Source organism: Haplochromis burtoni, unplaced genomic scaffold (genome assembly GCF_018398535.1).
Source record: "Haplochromis burtoni strain Fernald_Lab_line unplaced genomic scaffold, NCSU_Asbu1 Contig_164, whole genome shotgun sequence".
Classification (NCBI taxonomy): Eukaryota; Metazoa; Chordata; class Actinopteri; order Cichliformes; family Cichlidae; genus Haplochromis; species Haplochromis burtoni.
The window spans coordinates 389,215-407,477 of record NW_024582525.1 but is presented as its reverse complement, the minus strand read 5'-3'; the positions used below and the strand labels follow the sequence as shown (position 1 = coordinate 407,477).

The 18,263-nt window shown below is 41.8% G+C and overlaps 1 protein-coding gene and 1 long non-coding RNA gene across 2 annotated transcripts in view; one reads left to right on the top strand and one right to left on the bottom strand.

The window, feature by feature from the left end:
• Positions 1–18,263, top strand: part of ptprq (protein tyrosine phosphatase receptor type Q) — a 47,511-nt gene that overhangs the window by 17,600 nt on the left and 11,648 nt on the right. Inside the window, exons 26-48 of the mRNA XM_014337042.2 lie at positions 50–196; positions 381–538; positions 969–1,485; positions 1,615–1,776; positions 1,891–2,070; positions 2,169–2,276; positions 3,009–3,290; positions 3,398–3,679; positions 7,665–7,985; positions 8,075–8,350; positions 8,439–8,590; positions 8,845–8,986; positions 12,163–12,438; positions 12,518–12,886; positions 13,755–13,864; positions 14,068–14,254; positions 14,344–14,582; positions 15,333–15,402; positions 15,742–15,900; positions 16,116–16,377; positions 16,487–16,557; positions 16,744–16,849; positions 17,000–17,128. Of these exons, the coding sequence (XP_014192528.1) occupies positions 50–196; positions 381–538; positions 969–1,485; positions 1,615–1,776; positions 1,891–2,070; positions 2,169–2,276; positions 3,009–3,290; positions 3,398–3,679; positions 7,665–7,985; positions 8,075–8,350; positions 8,439–8,590; positions 8,845–8,986; positions 12,163–12,438; positions 12,518–12,886; positions 13,755–13,864; positions 14,068–14,254; positions 14,344–14,582; positions 15,333–15,402; positions 15,742–15,900; positions 16,116–16,377; positions 16,487–16,557; positions 16,744–16,849; positions 17,000–17,128 (4,705 nt within the window). The remainder of the gene's footprint in view (positions 1–49; positions 197–380; positions 539–968; positions 1,486–1,614; positions 1,777–1,890; positions 2,071–2,168; positions 2,277–3,008; positions 3,291–3,397; positions 3,680–7,664; positions 7,986–8,074; positions 8,351–8,438; positions 8,591–8,844; positions 8,987–12,162; positions 12,439–12,517; positions 12,887–13,754; positions 13,865–14,067; positions 14,255–14,343; positions 14,583–15,332; positions 15,403–15,741; positions 15,901–16,115; positions 16,378–16,486; positions 16,558–16,743; positions 16,850–16,999; positions 17,129–18,263) is intronic.
• On the bottom strand, positions 74–13,761 carry LOC102301364. Its single transcript, XR_316477.2, has 4 exons — positions 13,677–13,761; positions 2,369–2,457; positions 401–579; positions 74–187 (listed from the first exon to the last, which is right to left on the bottom strand). It is a non-coding gene; the product is annotated as an uncharacterized LOC102301364 (long non-coding RNA).

Genomic DNA, 18,263 nt, shown 5'->3' with positions numbered 1-18,263 from the left:
CACGCAAAAATCAATGCAGTTTTAAATTTTGTTCTGGTTTTTTTTAAAGGTTTTATGTATGAGAACAGCACAGGAGATACCCGTTTTGCTTTTACCGGTTTGAAACCCTACACGAGGTACATAGTAGCCGTCCGAGCAAAAGCAGCTGGTGAGGTGGGTCCTGCAGCGAAGGGAGACATCGTTACACCTGCGGAAGGTGAGGCAGTTACAAGATTGAAGTATAAATGAAAAAGTTCAGTTTAGTTAGTTTAATGTAGTTTCACTTTTAATACAGACGCACACATTGGTAGCAAATAAAATAAATACATACAAAATACAAGAGCAAATTTAGTTTTCGTGCTTCTGTTTATCTATGTGCGTGTGTGTGTTTGTGAGGGTAGCACCCAGTGCAGTGCAGCACCTGATGGCAATTGCTGAGGATTCAGTTTCAATTCGTGTAAGTTGGAAAAGCCCTGCCCAGCCCAACGGTCCCATAATCCAATACAGACTCCTGGTGCTGGTTGAGGAAACTCTGCTCCAGAACATCACGATGACAGCAGTAAGCCAGATGATATTATCTCTACCGCTCTATGCTTCCAGCTTAAAAAACACAGTTAAAGACATGTGATATGTTGCTGTGTCATGAATACTTGTACAATCCATTACAGCTGATGATACACTGTCGTCGTTTTACGGTCAGATGTAAGACCACTACACTCTCAAAGATCAATATGGTTCAGCAACACTCTGCAATAGTCTACAGTGGATTATCGGCTTTTTTAAACCACTAGTCTGGTGGATTACAATGGACTGTGTGCTGCTGTATCCTATTATAGGAATAATTAAAAAAAAACACCTACTTTATATCGGAGCCCCTTTAATAATGAGTGCTATCTACTGATGCTTACTGATTTTATTAGAAATCACATTAAGGGCTGATGAGTCTCATATATCCATATATAAGGTGGGTTTTTTTTGTCTCCTTTCAGAATACAACTGGTTTTTATGAAAATGAAACACATCCACCTGATGTCCATAACAGTTCAAAGAGGCATAAAAGAACTGCTGAGCTTGGTCTGATCACATCTCCACCAACTTTTACAGCTACTATTTCAGACCGCACGCTGCACACTAGTGCTACTGCTTCCAGTTTCACACACTCTGGACTTAGAAGCACTGATTACATCACTAACACGAATGCTCAGCCAACCACTTACCCCATGGCCACCAACAGGCCCAGCCCTGATTATGACACTGCCTCACGCTCTGACAACCCAAATATGCAGTCTTCTGACTCTGCAGTCTCTGGAACGTCTGCACTTTCTCTTACCTCTGTGCCATCTGTTACACTTCCACCCTGGCTTACGAAGCAATTACATGCCGGGGAAGCGACCTCAGGCTCTGCCCCCTTGGCCCTGACCCCAGGCCAGCTTCGCTTGTCTACACTTGATGCTTCAATTACAGAACACTTTTCAACACGCAGCGGTGCTGTGTCTGGTACCACAGGTGGGAGAGCTAACTGTAAACACTGCATTTTTTTAACTTTGCTTTGCTTCGCTTTAACCAGAATTATTATTAAAAAAAACCCTTGACTATTCATAAATCCTCTGTGCATGTGTCTGCATGAATCTGCAGGGGTAACAGTGAGACAGGAGGTAATGGACGTTCTGTCTGAGGAGTTGTCCTACTTGGTGTCAGATCTAGTTCCCTTCACTGAGTATACATTCAGGGTCACTGCTTCCACCACTGTAGGAGAGGGCCCTGCTGCAAATATCACAGAGAAGACCAGGGAGCAGGGTGGGTGCTTATGGTACACGTTTAATAATTGTAATAAATATTAACAAGAAAAAAATGTTAATAGAGCTGTTAAAGGTGCCCAATTTTAACATCTTGTGCGTCTGTATCTTTTAGTTCCTAGCTCCGTGCTTGAGGTATCCTATCAGAATATCAGCTCTACCTCCATTCTAGTGAGCTGGACCCCACCCATCAATCCCAATGGGCGGATCACACATTACACTGTTTATGGTCTCAAACTGCCCAGTAATCAAGGCCTGAAATGGGTTACTAGCACTACCAGCATATTGATAACAGGTAGCGTCTTCATTCTCTTCAGCTGACATTTTCTTAAGCCGTTAAGTATAACTGCCACTACAATGTTAAGTATCACTTTTCCCTCTTGTTATGTATAGATCTGGACAAGTACACTCCTTATAAGCTTCGTGTAGCTGCATCCACAGTTGTGGGGGAGAGCTCACTTTCTGAGGAAGATGACATTTTTGTTTTCACTTTAGAGGATGGTACGTGTTGGACTTTTGAATTTATACACTCACAAATACAAGATGCCATCATACATTTCTGTAACTTTTCCCATAAAAATAAAAATCCTCACCTGAATACAATTTGGCCGATATCTCCTTCAAGGTCTTCCTGTAGAGCTGCTACTTTTCAGTCAGTCCCTCGAGGGCCCGTTCCTGACCACTTGGCATAAATTGAAAAAACAAAACAAAACTGCATTTTAAAAAATAAAATGTGCGATGAATGTAGAATAAAAAAAACAACAACAGATTTCTCTTGCTTGTGCTTCTGAACTCTCATTAACTGCTCATTCAGTTTGATGCAGAAGCTCATTCCTGCTCTCACAGCAAGTTTGAGGCAGACGTGTGAATGCAGCCGAACTGGAAGCATTCAGGAGGTGCACAAGGAGATGAGCTTGAATGGAGGGTCGGCCAAATTTAAGTCAAGAATGTGGTTTATTTTTGCTGGTTGCAAAACTTTAGCATCGTGCTGCCTGTATGTGCAAATGTAAAAATCTAAACTTTGTCTGAATTCTGTTTATAATGCTTGGATCAACTATATGTTATCAATGATTAATGAATATCCAGTGTTAAGTTTTTTAAATTAATTAATCATGAGCTTTGCCTAATAACTATTACTGTATTCTTTATAAATTGCTTGAAAATGTAACTTTTTTATTAACTACCTACTGCAAATACTGACAAGTTCTCTGTTTTTTTTCTTCTCCCTCTTAGAGCCCGACTCCCCTCCTGTAAACCTCACTGTGGTAAACACCACCCCCTCTACTGCCACAATAGCCTGGTCTGCACCAGAGAAAGCTAATGGGGCGATCCAGCAGTATGAGGTCCTGTATGAGAATGAATCCTACTCTGCGCTGGTGAACACGTCTTCTAACAAAGTCACCCTGTTCAGTCTGAAACCATTCTCCTTTTACAATGTGTCTGTGAGCGCGTACACGTGTTATGGAAATGGCAACCAGACATCAGACACTTTATACCTGTTATCTGGAGAAGATGGTGCGTTGAAGGATGTGCCCACCTTCACAGATACATTCATATGAACGGCTTTAGAGTGAATACCAACTGTTTAACCAACACGTTATGATGTTTTATTCCTTCTCCAGTCCCGGGCAGTCCTCCATATGGGCTCTCCTATGAATCAGTTAGTCCCAGTGAGGTGAATGTGACGTGGATGCCTCCTCTGCTGCCTAACGGCATCATTATTCACTACAGCTTAGAGATTTGGAACTCCAGTCACTACCTGAACCTGACCTCGCGAACCAACTACATCCACATCACGCATCTGAGGAAGTACGCACACTACCGCATCGTAGTTCAAGCACACACAAGAGTCGGAGCAGGAAACTACAGCAGCGAGCCGCTCAACATCACAACACTTGAGGATGGTGAGAGAGGCGTGAGTGACAAGAGGAAAAAATGGGGGTGGTGTGGGGGTTCTTTTCAGTTCCAGGACACTCCACCATTACGTCATCACAGGCTGACAAGTTCGAAGGGCATCTGATTAAATCTGACTTTCCTCTAGTCTTTTCCTCCTCACGTCTCTGTTTCAGCTCATGCTAATGATGTTACATCACAGATATCCGATGCCACGTGACACTCGTGTTTTCCACCACGACTGGGAAGCACAAACAACAGATTCATTACAACTAATCAGTTTTTTTCTTTTCAGGGAAATGTTCTATTTTTTCTAGTGTCTTCCTGTGTGCCTTTTGAGTCCCTGATTTCCACAACGATAAATATTTTAGAAATTAATTTCCGTTTACTTGTAAGTTCACCACCAATGCAGGTTTGTGCTACGTTATTGGAAAGTCTTTCTCGTGCGTCTCAGCTCCAGGCACACCTCCTCAGTTTCTCCATGCCAGGAAGTTGTCAGACTATGAGGTAGAGTTATCATGGCAGCCACCACTCGAGGCCAATTCAGACATACTCTACTACATTGTCAGAGTCTGGTAAGGTTTTGAACTCTACTTCCATCTAATAACCTTAAAAGAAAACACAAATAATGCAGCGTCTATGTGTTAGGAATGAAACGACTGACCTGCGGAAGAATGTGACAAAGACTTCGGTGGTTATTAACGTGGATTCAGAGAGTCGCTACAATGCCTCTGTCTCCAGCTGGACCAGACTGGGGGATGGAGGAGTGCTGATCTACATCAGCTTTACCACAACTGATGCAGGTGCTGGATACATGTTATGCAATCTTTAAACATTATCGTGTTATCCTCACATAAAAAAATAACATTTCCTCTTAAGTGATGTTTTATCGCACAACTTGAGTTTTTGTCCTTTTAAACTGTCTCCTTTCAGAGCCATTTGACCCCCCGCAGAATGTGACTGTTGTTAATGCAGACGCCTCCTCTGTTACCTTGATGTGGTATCCACCCACTGAACCCAACGGGATCATTGTACACTACACTATTTACTACTCATTTAACAACACTGTGACTGAGAAGGTGAGACAAAAATACTGAAGACAGATTAATTGAGTCAATAAGTCGGATGAAAGGTGCTGAATGTAGTAATCACCGCAAAGTACCAGATTCCTTTATAGCATTTTAGCTCCAGCACACACACACACACACCCTCCCCCCGCACAACCCTGATAAGGACAGATTGAATGATAAGGAAAGAGAATGTATTTATGGATTATTTTTTAGGTTGTCTGTCCATCCTTTTTGCTCAAGCTCATAAACACATTGTCTCTTAAGTTTAACTTTATCTTTAATAGGGTTTTTTTTTTTCAAAGTGTGGGGCTTACATCTGTAACCATTCATGTCACTGTGATGTTTTGGAGGGATGAACTGAATTTAGTGTTTAAAGGTCGCTGTAACCTCACAAAATATGTTTTTGGGGCCTAACAGGATAAAATAATGAAGTCAAGACATTTTCTTTTCAAAATATAAAGATATATTTTGAAAGATTTCTTCTTTTTCTTGTTCTTTTGGCTTGCCCATTTTGGAGTCGCAGCTGCAGATTAATCTGCCTCCATCTCACCTCATCACTAACAACCGCCTCTGCCACGTCAGCCCTCTGCATGTCCTCTGTCACACATCCACAAAGCTTCTTTATGGTCTTCCTCTTTTCCTCCTGCCTCCTTTGTCCAGTATCCTTCTTCTGCACATGTCTAGACCATCTCAGCCTCAACTGCTCAGCTGTACCTCTGTTGTACTCATTTCTAATCAAGTCTCTTCTCATTACTTCAACTCTGCTACCTCCAGCTTCACCTCCTGTCTTTTTGTCAGCACCGCTGTCTCCAAACCAACATCATAGCAGGTCTCACTAGCATGATGTAAACCTTTCCTTTCCCTCTTGCTGTTATCCTTTTGTCACACATCACCCTTGATACTCGTCTTCACTCTACCCTGCATACACACTTTTCTTCACCTTTCTTGCACACTGTCCATTACTTTGAATGGTTGACCTCAGGTATTTAAATCCATCCACCATCACTATTCGTTTCCACCCGTCTCCCTCTCATTCACACATCACACATTATCTGTCTTGCTTCTAGTGACTCCCATTCCACTTCTTTCCAGTCCATAGCTCCACCTCTCCAGGCTCTCTTACACCTTCTCACTGTTCTTGTACTCTCAGATGTTTTAGGACACTATCAGTCACAAAAATTCACCACAAGTTAGGCTACAAAAATGTTTAAGTAATATGTGTTTCATGGTATTTTTTAACAATTACATGAATTTGTCCTAGAATGTGTAAAAAATGTGAACTGAATGATAGCTGTGCTTACAGGTCATTCCACTGCCCATGTAAACAGTAGCCAAAAAGTGAAAAAATGCAGGGCAAACTTGCTTCCTGATGCAATGTATTGCACCTGATTTGTAACAGTATATATTTTGCTCTCGCTGAAATGCATTTTTCAGGCTGTGAAATTAAGCCTGACACATCTTTTTCTCCACAGACAGTTCCTGTTTCAGACTTATATTCCCACACCTCTCCTGACTCACGTCTCTCCTACACTCTGACTCGGCTGATTGGGGGCAATAACTACACCTTCTGGATGGCATCCAGCACTGTGCAGGGTGATGGAGGGGTCCATTCCGAGCCCTTAATCCTGTTATTACCAGAGGACGGTCAGTCAGACACACGCACACACAAACGCAGTACAAACGAGGATAAAGTAAATACACATACACATAAAATACTACTCGGAAAGCTGGATAATAATTGCATGCGATGATTAAGAGTCTCACCGGAGGGCAGGTCTGCACTCTTTTTTTCAGAGCTCTTCAACTTGAAAAAAAAATTACATAAAAACGCTGTGATTGAAAATAGCTTTCAGTATCCGTGAAAGGAGATAAAAAAAAATGACCACCTGTGACACTGCGCTTTGAAGACAGCCAGTTATGACAGCATGATGAAAAATGTTAGGGATTATAAAAAGGGAGGAACGCAGAAACACTTAAAATTTGTTGGCACAGAGATTCAACTGAGTTTGATGAGCTTTGAGGAAGTTCATATTAGTTCACACTACAGTCCTTGAATTTGCATTTATGCATATGCAAATATTTTGTTGCATTTTAGCATTTTAGCCTTTTAAAGCTCTTTGTTTTTATGTGATTTTCAAAAAAAACGGTGCAGACAGCAACTACAGACTTATTCACAAACTGACTGCATTTTGGCACTTTTTGTTTTGTTCAATTTTTCTTGTCGTGTATTCTGTGCCTCTGAATAATCACTGCTCACACTGACTCTGTATCTCTGCCTATGCTCTAGCTGCTCCACTCTCAGCCAGTCGCCGGACCTCCAGGGCACCTTGTCTGTCCCGCACAGCTAAGCCCAGCAGGGGTTTACTCCCCTGGGCTCAGACCCTCACACACATCCGGCCCCTAACATCCACTCATTCATCTTGCAGATCTCTCTGTTTTTTTTCTGTCCTCTGTCTCCTTCATCTATCTCCCCACCCCTTTTTTCTTTTTACTCTTTCTAGAGGACCTGACACCATAAGCAGGATGAGTATCACTTCATCTCTCTCCCTTTCATTCCTTAATTTTCAGTTTGTAAATTTCTTTTCTAAGAGCCTCTGTATTTCAAAATGAAGTCTTGTTAATCGTGCATTGTTTTGTGTATGTTTACTGTTTGATTTTGCTTTGTTCCTGTTTTCCTGTGCTGCCAAATTAATGTTATGCTGTATTGTTCTTGATGTGCTATTTCTTTGCTAATTACAATCACCCTGAAAGTTGATGATGATGATGATCATTGTGATGACTTCATTTTTAAGTCTCAGGGCATTGATTGATGCCCAATTTGATTCCGCACTCAAACGTAAACTCACAGTAAGGGCATAGAGTTTCAATCACTCGTGCCAGTGGAGATTAATAATAGTAACACTATTCTTCTTGTCTCATTCTTTAGTGCCAGGTGACTCGGTCCAAAACTTGACGGCACAGATCTTCAGCTCCACGGTAATCATAGTGAGCTGGGACCCTCCTCTGGAGCCAAACGGACGCCCCTACTACCTGCTCACCTTACAGGAGGCAGGCATCGTTCCAAACATCTCCAACCAAAGGGCTCCAGCTGTCAACAAGACCATAAAGCACACCACAACTGACAACATCTTCCTGTTCACCAAACTCAGGAAATATTTCCCTTATGTGCTGACTGTTACCCCAGCAACTACTGCTGGCCCTGCCTACAACCATACAAGCACAATGTACCTGAGAACGGATGATGACAGTGAGTTTATTCACAGATATTCACCCATGCAATATGTCTTTATGCATATGTTGTGGCACTGACATGTGTGCGGGCTTGTTTCCCTTTAGTTCCTAGTTCTGCTCCGTTGTTGGTGTCCACCAAGAACCTGTCTTCGTCTTCCATCGGTGTGGTCTGGCAACGCCCTCTGGAGGCCAATGGGGAGATAACAGAGTATACCCTGATTCTTGTTGGCCTGGAGGGCACCAACACAACACATACCCCCAACACCTCGTTCGTCCTCACTAACCTACTTCCATACACAGCTTACAATCTCACGATTACGGCCGCAACTCGTAAAGGCTCGGGGCCTAGTCTGCTGCTGCAGCTGCACAGCGATGAAAGTGGTTAGTTTGAAAGAAGAGTTTAAATGATTATAGTGGGATGGCAGAAACTTAATATTCTCTTCTCTATCTGCCCAACTTTATGATCCAGGTCCCACCTCTCCTCCCCGTAACCTGACTATATATAACCACACGGCAGTCTCTGTGTGGCTGAGCTGGGAGCCTCCTCTAGAGCCCAACGGAGTGGTGATAAAGTACGGATTTCGGATCCAAGACCTCATCACACAAACCGTCACACATCGGGTACTGTTAATTTCACACACTGAAAGCAGCCTCACAACAACAATAACACACACCTACACATACTCCAAGGACCCACTCAGTAAGAGTACACATGGGCAGGAGCTAATTTCACACTCCAGATGCTACTGAGCAATAACATGATACTTAAACTCACCATCACATATGTGCTGATATAGACATATTATCCACTCCAGCAGTCAGATTTAATATCGTATGTATTTCCTGTTTGTTTGTTTGTCTGGGAACAAATGCAGAATTCCTCTGGTTCATCAACCACAGAGTATCTCTCAGGCTTCAAGCCCCACAGCTCCTATGAAATCAGTGTGAACAGTTTCACCAGAGTGGGCCATGGGAATCAGTTCAGCAGCCCTGTGTCCTTCACAACCAATGAGTCAGGTAAAATATACACTGTATACAAACAAGGGACACATGTAAACACAGATATAGGTTTCCTTTCTCAATTAGAGCTTTGGAATGTTTTTTTGGGATGATAAGATTTGTATCAGCATCAAGTGGAGTGTGACTGTAGAAGTAGCAAAAAGAAAATGAGGCCATACAGCAAGGCTTTCATTAGGCCTTGGGGCAATTCTGGCAACCCGTTAGGCGACTCAGGAAGGGGACCCAGCTTCTTGTATACAGTGGAGATGCAGTGCTGCTAACCTTGCCTGAGGATAGTCAGGAAGTAGAAAGAATGCTTTAAGGACCTTCTCAATCTCAGTGACACGCTGTAGTGGAAGCAGAGTCTAGTGACTTGCCCATCACTGTGGCTGAGGTCACTGAAGTAGTCAAAAACTGTCCAGTGGCCAAGCCCCTGGATGGATGTAATTCGTCCTGGATGTTGTAAGGCTGTCTTGGTTGACATTGCCTCTGCAGCATCACATGGATGTTAGACACAGTGCCTCTGGATTGGCAGATCAGGGTGGTGGTCCTTAGTTTCAGAAGGAATACATTCCTCAGTCTCTCACCAAAGGTCTAAGTCAGAGAGCTGAAGAGGAGACTCTATCCAGTAGATCATTGCCTTTACAACCAGGACTCCTCTTTCTTACCAATTCTGTTTATAACTTTCATGAAAGGGATGGATAGAAATTCTGGAAATGGCCAAATTGCAAAGGGTTTCCACTTTATTGGCCTCAGACTTGCATCTCTGCTCTTTGCAGATGATGTGGTTCTTTGGGGCTCATCATGTGGGCCCCTCCAGCATGCTGTAAGATGGTTTGAAGCCAAGTGTGAAGCGGCTCTAATGAGAATCAGCAACTCTATGTCTGAGACCGTGGTAGTTAGCTGGAAAAGGGTGGAGTGCCTAGCGAGTCTGGGACTCCACCCCAAGTGGCGGAGTTTAAGTATCTCAGGGTCCTGTTCACAAGTGAGGAGAGAGTGTATAGTTGATCTACATTCCTACCATTACTTACAGTGGGGCAAAAAAGTATTTAGTCAGCCACCGATTGTGCAAGTTCCCCCACCTAAAATGATGACAGAGGTCAGTAATTTGCACCAGAGGTACACTTCAACTGTGAGAGACAGAATGTGAAAAAAAAATCCATGAATCCACATGGTAGGATTTGTAAAGAATTTATTCATAAATCAGGGTGGAAAATAAGTATTTGGTCAATAACAAAAATACAACTCAATACTTTGTAACATAACCTTTGTTGGCAATAACAGAGGTCAAACGTTTACTATAGGTCTTTACCAGGTTTGCACACACAGTAGCTGGTATTTTGGCCCATTCCTCCATGCAGATCTTCTCGAGAGCAGTGATGTTTTGGGGCTGTCGCCGAGCAACACGGACTTTCAACTCCCGCCACAGATTTTCTATGGGGTTGAGGTCTGGAGACTGGCTAGGCCACTCCAGGACTTTCAAATGCTTCTTACGGAGCCACTCCTTTGTTGCCCGGGCGGTGTGTTTTGGATCATTGTCATGTTGGAAGACCCAGCCTCGTTTCATCTTCAAAGTTCTCACTGATGGAAGGAGGTTTTGGCTCAAAATCTCACGATACATGGCCCCATTCATTCTGTCCTTAACACGGATCAGTCGTCCTGTCCCCTTGGCAGAAAAACAGCCCCATAGCATGATGTTTCCACCCCCATGCTTCACAGTAGGTATGGTGTTCTTGGGATGCAACTCAGTATTCTTCTTCCTCCAAACACGACGAGTTGAGTTTATACCAAAAAGTTCTACTTTGGTTTCATCTGACCACATGACATTCTCCCAATCCTCTGCTGTATCATCCATGTGCTCTCTGGCAAACTTCAGACGGGCCTGGACATGCACTGGCTTCAGCAGCGGAACACGTCTGGCACTGCGGGATTTGATTCCCTGCCGTTGTAGTGTGTTACTGATGGTGACCTTTGTTACTTTGGTCCCAGCTCTCTGCAGGTCATTCACCAGGTCCCCCCGTGTGGTTCTGGGATCTTTGCTCACCGTTCTCATGATCATTTTGACCCCACGGGATGAGATCTTGCGTGGAGCCCCAGATCGAGGGAGATTATCAGTGGTCTTGTATGTCTTCCATTTTCTGATGATTGCTCCCACAGTTGATTTTTTCACACCAAGCTGCTTGCCTATTGTAGATTCACTCTTCCCAGTCTGGTGCAGGTCTACAATACTTTTCCTGGTGTCCTTCGAAAGCTCTTTGGTCTTGGCCATGGCGGAGTTTGGAGTCTGACTGTTTGAGGCTGTGGACAGGTGTCTTTTATACAGATGATGAGTTCAAACAGGTGCCATTCATACAGGTAACGAGTGGGGGACAGAAAAGCTTCTTACAGAAGACGTTACAGGTCTGTGAGAGCCAGAGATTTTCCTTGTTTGAGGTGACCAAATACTTATTTTCCACCCTAATTTACGAATAAATTCTTTACAAATCCTACCATGTGGATTCATGGATTTTTTTTTCACATTCTGTCTCTCACAGTTGAAGTGTACCTCTGGTGCAAATTACTGACCTCTGTCATCATTTTAAGTGGGGGAACTTGCACAATCGGTGGCTGACTAAATACTTTTTTGCCCCACTGTATGGTCATGAGCTCTGGGTAGTGAACAAAAGAATAAAGCCCTGGATTCATCAGATGGCATCTTAAGAACAGCTTTCGGGCTTTAAATCTGTAGGATTTTCTTTACTTTTTGGGGCCAAGGACCACTTACGGGGAAGAAAACATTTCCAAGACCCCTGGTTATGGATCTTTGGGGTCTCTAGACCAGAACCTACGTCTAATGAAGTTAATGGGTTAAACTGGAACAAGAATTCTGGCTATTCTACCAAACAGAAACGAAAATAATAAATGAAATGTGATAATTAGACAGGTTTGATTTGTTGTGTTGTGTCGTGTAGTGTCACTTTTTTTGGACCGAGTATGTTTCTAGATCTTTAATAGTGAAGAAAAAAGATGCAGTTAGTCAATACAGATATTTGCACGTTAGTAATAATTCAGTGTTCTGTCCAAAAACCTGCAACCTTTTTAAGTTCAATTAAATAATAAACAGTTAATTTTGTGAGTTCTTTAGTAAGAAAATCAACCGAAAGCTAAGATTTGGGTTAACAACATCACTGTCTCGTGTCTTTCTCTGTCTGCAGTGTCTGACGCTGTAGGGAATCTGTCTTGCTCAGGAGTGAGCTGGGATTCAATTCTTTTGTCTTGGGAAATTCCTGCCAATCCTAATGGGCAAATCATTTTTTATGAGATTCAATTGGAGGTAGACCAGCAATCCTATAAACATGAGGCCCATACACCAGAGCACACAGTGACTGGGCTGTCGCCAGACCAGGAATATGCTCTCTCTGTAGCTGCTGTAAACTCTGCAGGACCAGGAGACAGATTAAACTGTACAGCTTCCACCCTTTCAGAATCAGGTAGTCAAATCTTCTTGTACTGCATTTTGCATAACCACCACAAGTGAATAATTGATTAAACCTTGTTGTCTCCTGACAGTTCCTGCTGCCCCTCGATTCCTCACCATCTCTCAGGTCACACCTAACAATGTGACACTTCAGTGGGCTCCACCACATTCTGTTCCAGGCCTGCTTAAAGAGTATCACATCATTGCACAGCTGATTTCAGCTAACTGCGAACCAAGCATATCAGTTAAAGCTCAGTCAACCCCGAAGGACGACCTGGCCCTGCATTGCATTGAACATAATGTGACAGTGTCGATAAATGCTTCAGATGCAGAACAGAAACAAAGCTTCACAATCCATCCCGTGGCTAAATACAGACACTACCGCTTCAAAGTTGCTGCTGTGACCAACGCTGGAGTCGGAGACTATACACAGTGGAAATATAAACGCACCATGGCAGGAAGTAGGAATGACATTGACGACATGACCTTTTTGTGTTGCCAGATAGCCAGAGAGATTTCCCGCTTAGTCAGACCTTCATGACCAATATTTGACAAATAATTACTTATTTGTTTTCAGACGTACCAGCAAAATTACACAGCTTGTCTGATGTTTCATTAGCAACATGAGCAAACACAGGCATGGTCAGTTGTTTTATTCTGAAAGATGTCTTTAGATGTTATATCATTATAGTTTAGCAGCGCGTAATTAAGTAGTAATTACCAAAATACTAAGGCTGTTGTAACATCATTATTACACATGTGTTTGACAAATGAAAGAGAAAAAGTAATAATTATAGTATAAATGGGTTAAATAGAAGCTGAATAAGAAATTATACTGATATTTATTGGACTGCACATGTAATGAATCTATATGCCAATCTAAACGACAACATATGATGACATCTAACAACTGCAAAACTACAGGAAAGGCATTTAAAGTGAGGTGGACCAAGTGATCCCTGCTAATCCCAAAGAATGATCAGTTAACACTAATGCAACAAAAGTACCTTTTTATTAATGTAAACATGTTAAGATTTAGTAATTAAAGTATTAAAATTGTTAGTCATGCCAATAACCTATAATACATAATACATTTGCAATGACATGTCCTGCATTGCTGCAGTAATTTTATTATCTAATATGTTCCGGCCAAATTAAATACTCGACCTCCCCTGCCAAGTACAACTAATGTATGCAGGAAAGTCTTCAGCTCATTAATTCAGTATTTAGAACAAAGAAAAGATTAATTACCTTATCTTGTTTAGTCTTGTTTGATTCATATAACCGGAGCCGCTCAGTTTTCAGTGTTTCTCTCATTTCCTTCCTCAGACCCCGATGCTCCTCCCCGTGACCTGAAAGTGACTTCCACCTCCAACAGCTTTCACATTGCGTGGGACGCTCCAGCTGTTCTCTCTGGACTGACTTCTTATCTTGTGCAGGTCATCTCGTTAGACTGTGTTTGTCACAAATATGAGCATGTCACCAATGAACTGTAGAACAAAGTTGGCTATTCTTAGAACAGCTCAACAGGGTATTATGTTGTTCAGGCTTTTTCAAAAAGCAGTAGCAATTTAAGTACAAGGCTATAAAAGCAATCCAGTATAACTTAATAACTTTTCTACATAATGTCCTGTAATGCCAGGTGGATGGTCCCGGGGTGAATATCTCAATAGTCAGGGCTCCAGGGGAGTTGATGACCATTGTTGTTACTAACTTGACGGCTTTCAGTCGTTACTCTGTGACTATCACTGCCTTCACTGGTGACTTGGAGCACGCTAGCAGTGATGGGAAAGCCATTGGACCCATTTACTTTCAAACAAAGGAGGAGGGTACGTCTTCACATTGTAGTGTCTGCACCACCTTCTGCCCACCTTTAGAGTTGACCAAATTAATACTGTTGTCTTGTATCTGACCCCAGAACCTAAAGACCCTCCAAAGAATGTGACAGTTTCAGTAATCCCAGAGGAAGTGCGTGCTGTGAAGTTGACCTTTAACCCTCCAGAGGAGCCCAATGGAAACATCACAGAATACATTGTATACATCTATGAGAAGGACCAGCTGGTCAGAAACATTAGCCTTAACATCATCCAAAAAGAGAATAACACGATGGATGCTGTAATAGAAGGGCTAAAGGGAGGACGGACCTACAGTTTACAGGTAAAAAACAATGAATTCTTTTCTTTTCATTGCAAACTTGAGATTCGGTGTGTAAGTTCTCCATGTAAGAAAAACAATGTCCCCAAAAAATTATAAAACAAATATACAGTATTGTGCAAATGGTTCATCAGATGGCTCAGATTATCCAACATCATGGTTGTAGTGAAGTAAGTATACTTGCGACCAAAAGTGTCTTTTCATTCCCTTGGGTGCAGACTCATGTTGGCATACACCGCAGTTCTTCTAAAAGTTTTCCCTCCGATTCCTGGAAAATTCCCAGTGGAAAAATGTAACAGGCCTCGTAACTCACTGATAATGTACTCCCTGGCTATGAAACTGTGGGCTCTGTCTCTAAATAACTGCAGCTTCATCTCTAAATTGTAGCTGGAACTCTGAGCACTGGTGATAATTCTCGAAATGAAATTTGGATCAGCTTGAGATAGAAGTTGGTTCTTGCTCTGTAAGTTTGAGGTTGTAGGTGAAGTAAAAGCACAATTGGCCAGAACAGGGCTTCCATGGAGCAACTTAAAGCTTTAAGAGCAGTTCAAAGATGCACAAGGAGACAACTGAAGGGGAAACTTCAGTTATAGAACTTTATGATCTCACCAGCGCACCTATACTAGCCAAACAACCAAGCCTACCATCAACCAAAAGCTTGGACTTGTTGAACTTTTCAATGCTTTAGTTCCTTTCTGTGCTGGTCTTTCTTACTTTTGTATTCCCTTCTCTCTTGTGCTTGTCTGACTGCAGATTTCAGCAAAGAACGGGGCTGGCAAGAGCCCACTCAGCTCACGTGTCCTGATTACTACAGGGATCAAAGGTACAAGCCTGTCTGTCTTATCTGTGCTCTGCAATGCTCCAGAGTCTTTCTTTCTTGATGCAGCAGTGCAGCATAGTGTGAGACAGAAAACTACCACTGCACAGTATTATTGCTCGGCATTCAGGGCCGCTCTGATACAGTAAATGTATCTTGGTAGTATTATTAGATGGGTGCTAATTATGCATTTATTCCAGCCTGTTTGTCGTGTTATATATGTAAATGTGGCAGATTAAAAGTACATCTTCTCACACAGACGCAACTTCTACGCACACACGTGTGTGTGTGTGTGTTTCTGGGTGTGCTCATGTGTGTGGTTGTGTGTGTATGTGTGTGTTTCAGCCCCATCCAAGCCAACCCAAAAACCCCAGGCAATGCTGAGCTATGGAGGGGTTGCCATGGTTACCCACAGGAGTATCACCATCCACATGCCTGCATGTTTCTATAGTGACGACAATGGACCAATCACAAAAATTCAGGTCATCGTGGCCGAGTCAGGGGGTATGACTCTTAAAAAACATTGACAGCCATCACTTTTAGTTGGATACACTCGACTCGGGCGTCTGTCTTTGTATGTGTGTGTGTTTTAAAACAGAGTTTACACTATGTTACTTCGTCCCTACCTCAAAGAAAAAAGCAAGTCAAAACTTAAGCAGCTGAAATTTGACTTGGCCTCTTTGCACTTCTTCTCCTCTCTAACTTTTATCTTGCCACAGTAAAGGACAACAAGAACGTGACCAACTGGAAGAGCGCGTACTATGATCATCCCGCCCCTTACTTTACTGACTCAGGGTTCCCCAACCCCCCGTGCAGTGACTCAAGTATGCATGCACATCTCAGAGGTGTGTTTAGAGATGGTTGGTCACAGAGGTACAACCAAACTGCTGCAGAATATGTGATCGGCAAGAGCAATGACTGCACGGGCAACAACACTGAGTATTTCTGCAATGGACCTTTGAAGCCTAACTCTGTCTATGTGTGAGTGCGCCACATACACAGTCAAATAAAAAAAACAACAACTTTTTTTTTATGTTTATTTTTGGTAAAAGCTAATGCAAAGTCTTGTGTGTTGTCTTATATTTACCAGGTTTAAGTTCAGAGCCACTAACGTCAACGGGGAATACACAGACTCTGAGTACTCGGAGCATATCAAAACAGGTACTGCTGTACTAAGGAAAGGGGTAACCTGTGTGGCAAAGCCCTCTTCTTTTTTTAATTAATGTTTATCATTCTGTGAATTCTTCTCTGTTAAGGAGTATGGGGAAATTTACTAATGCATCATTTTATTGTAAAATTAATTACCAATGCATGGGTTGCTTTATTGCCATTTCTGTGACCCTCCAGCTCCAGGCGATGGGCTGTTGACCAGAGAAGAGCAGATAATTCTGGGCGTTCTGCTCTCCTTCTTCTTGGCTGTGTTACTCATCATCATCATCTGTGGCTCAGTCAAGTAAGATGGCGATAGACACTCACTCATTTGCATATATTAATAGTCTTAATCGTGGCTAGTTGAGCATTACATCATTTGAAAACAAAACTTCACTCATTTTACACATGTATTTGTATCATTATTTACCTGTTTGATTTATTGACATGTCAGGATCCACCAGCGTAAAAAGGAAGGTGGGACGTATTCGCCCAGAGAGGCAGAGATCATAGAGACTAAGTGTAAGCTGGATCAGCTGATCGCCGTAGCAGATATGGAGCTAAAACAAGAAAAACTCAACCAGTAAGTTTGTGCTAGTTTTAATCTAAAAGCGTCACTTTGACGAATATAACATGCACATTTCAGGCAACTGAATTAGGGTGCGTACTACATGACTTCAGGCTTAATTTAGCTTCTCCAAACACGATCTTAAATCTCAGTCAACAAGACAAAAAATGCCTTTGCTGCAGCCAACTTGATGTGCGCTCCTGTCAGCACAAAATCTTCTAGTGTTGTAGAGTTTGTGCAGAAAATAGCAGCAGCACAGAGACACAATGCAGCACTAAAGTGGCTTTATAATTTATCTTCAGTTCTCTGCAGAACAGACAAGTCTTCCTGTCTCCTTTCTCCCACCATCCTCACAGACAAATTTAGCATCTAGCTTTACTGGGGTTTTTTTGTCTTTGGCACAAACAAGAGTGCAGACACTAAGTGGTGCAAGCTGCTCTTCCTTTACAAGCTGCAATTTTGAATCTGGTGAGAATCAAACTCAGGTTTAGTTGTTGTTTATGATTTATGAGTGCCACCGATGGTTTGACTATAGCAGTAAACTTGAGAAAAAATAATATGTACGTCAGTATAAACACTGGTTTATAATCTGATTCATTAATCAGCAGCTAATAGGTAGAGCAGATTGTCCACTAAGCAGAAATGTTACTGTATATACTATACTGCCAAATGCTTTGTAATAGTAAATCCTCTATATATATATATCTACACTGTTCCAAAAAATAGTAATGTCAAAGTATCTTACTGTATATTTTACAGTTTTGTACTGTCTTTCTAGAATATCATGAAATTTACATAAGTAGACTGTGATTTTACATGTCAAAGGTAAAATAACATAACATCACTGTAAACATAGTAAAACACACTTTACTTGTTTTTTAAATATATTTTTTTTGTACATATGCATATTTAGATTGTAAAAATACATTCAGAAATGTATCATAATTTCACAAATATTTGTCTGTCATGTGAGAGAATGATCTGTTAAATTCAAATGTAATACTATGGGAAAATATATAAAATGATCAAAAATTAATGAGAATAATCAATAATTAAAGGAGTATTTGAATTATAATGTTGCTGAAAATTTCATGTCAATCTAGGTCTGATTCAATAATTCAGAGGTAACAAGTGAAAATATAATTAATAG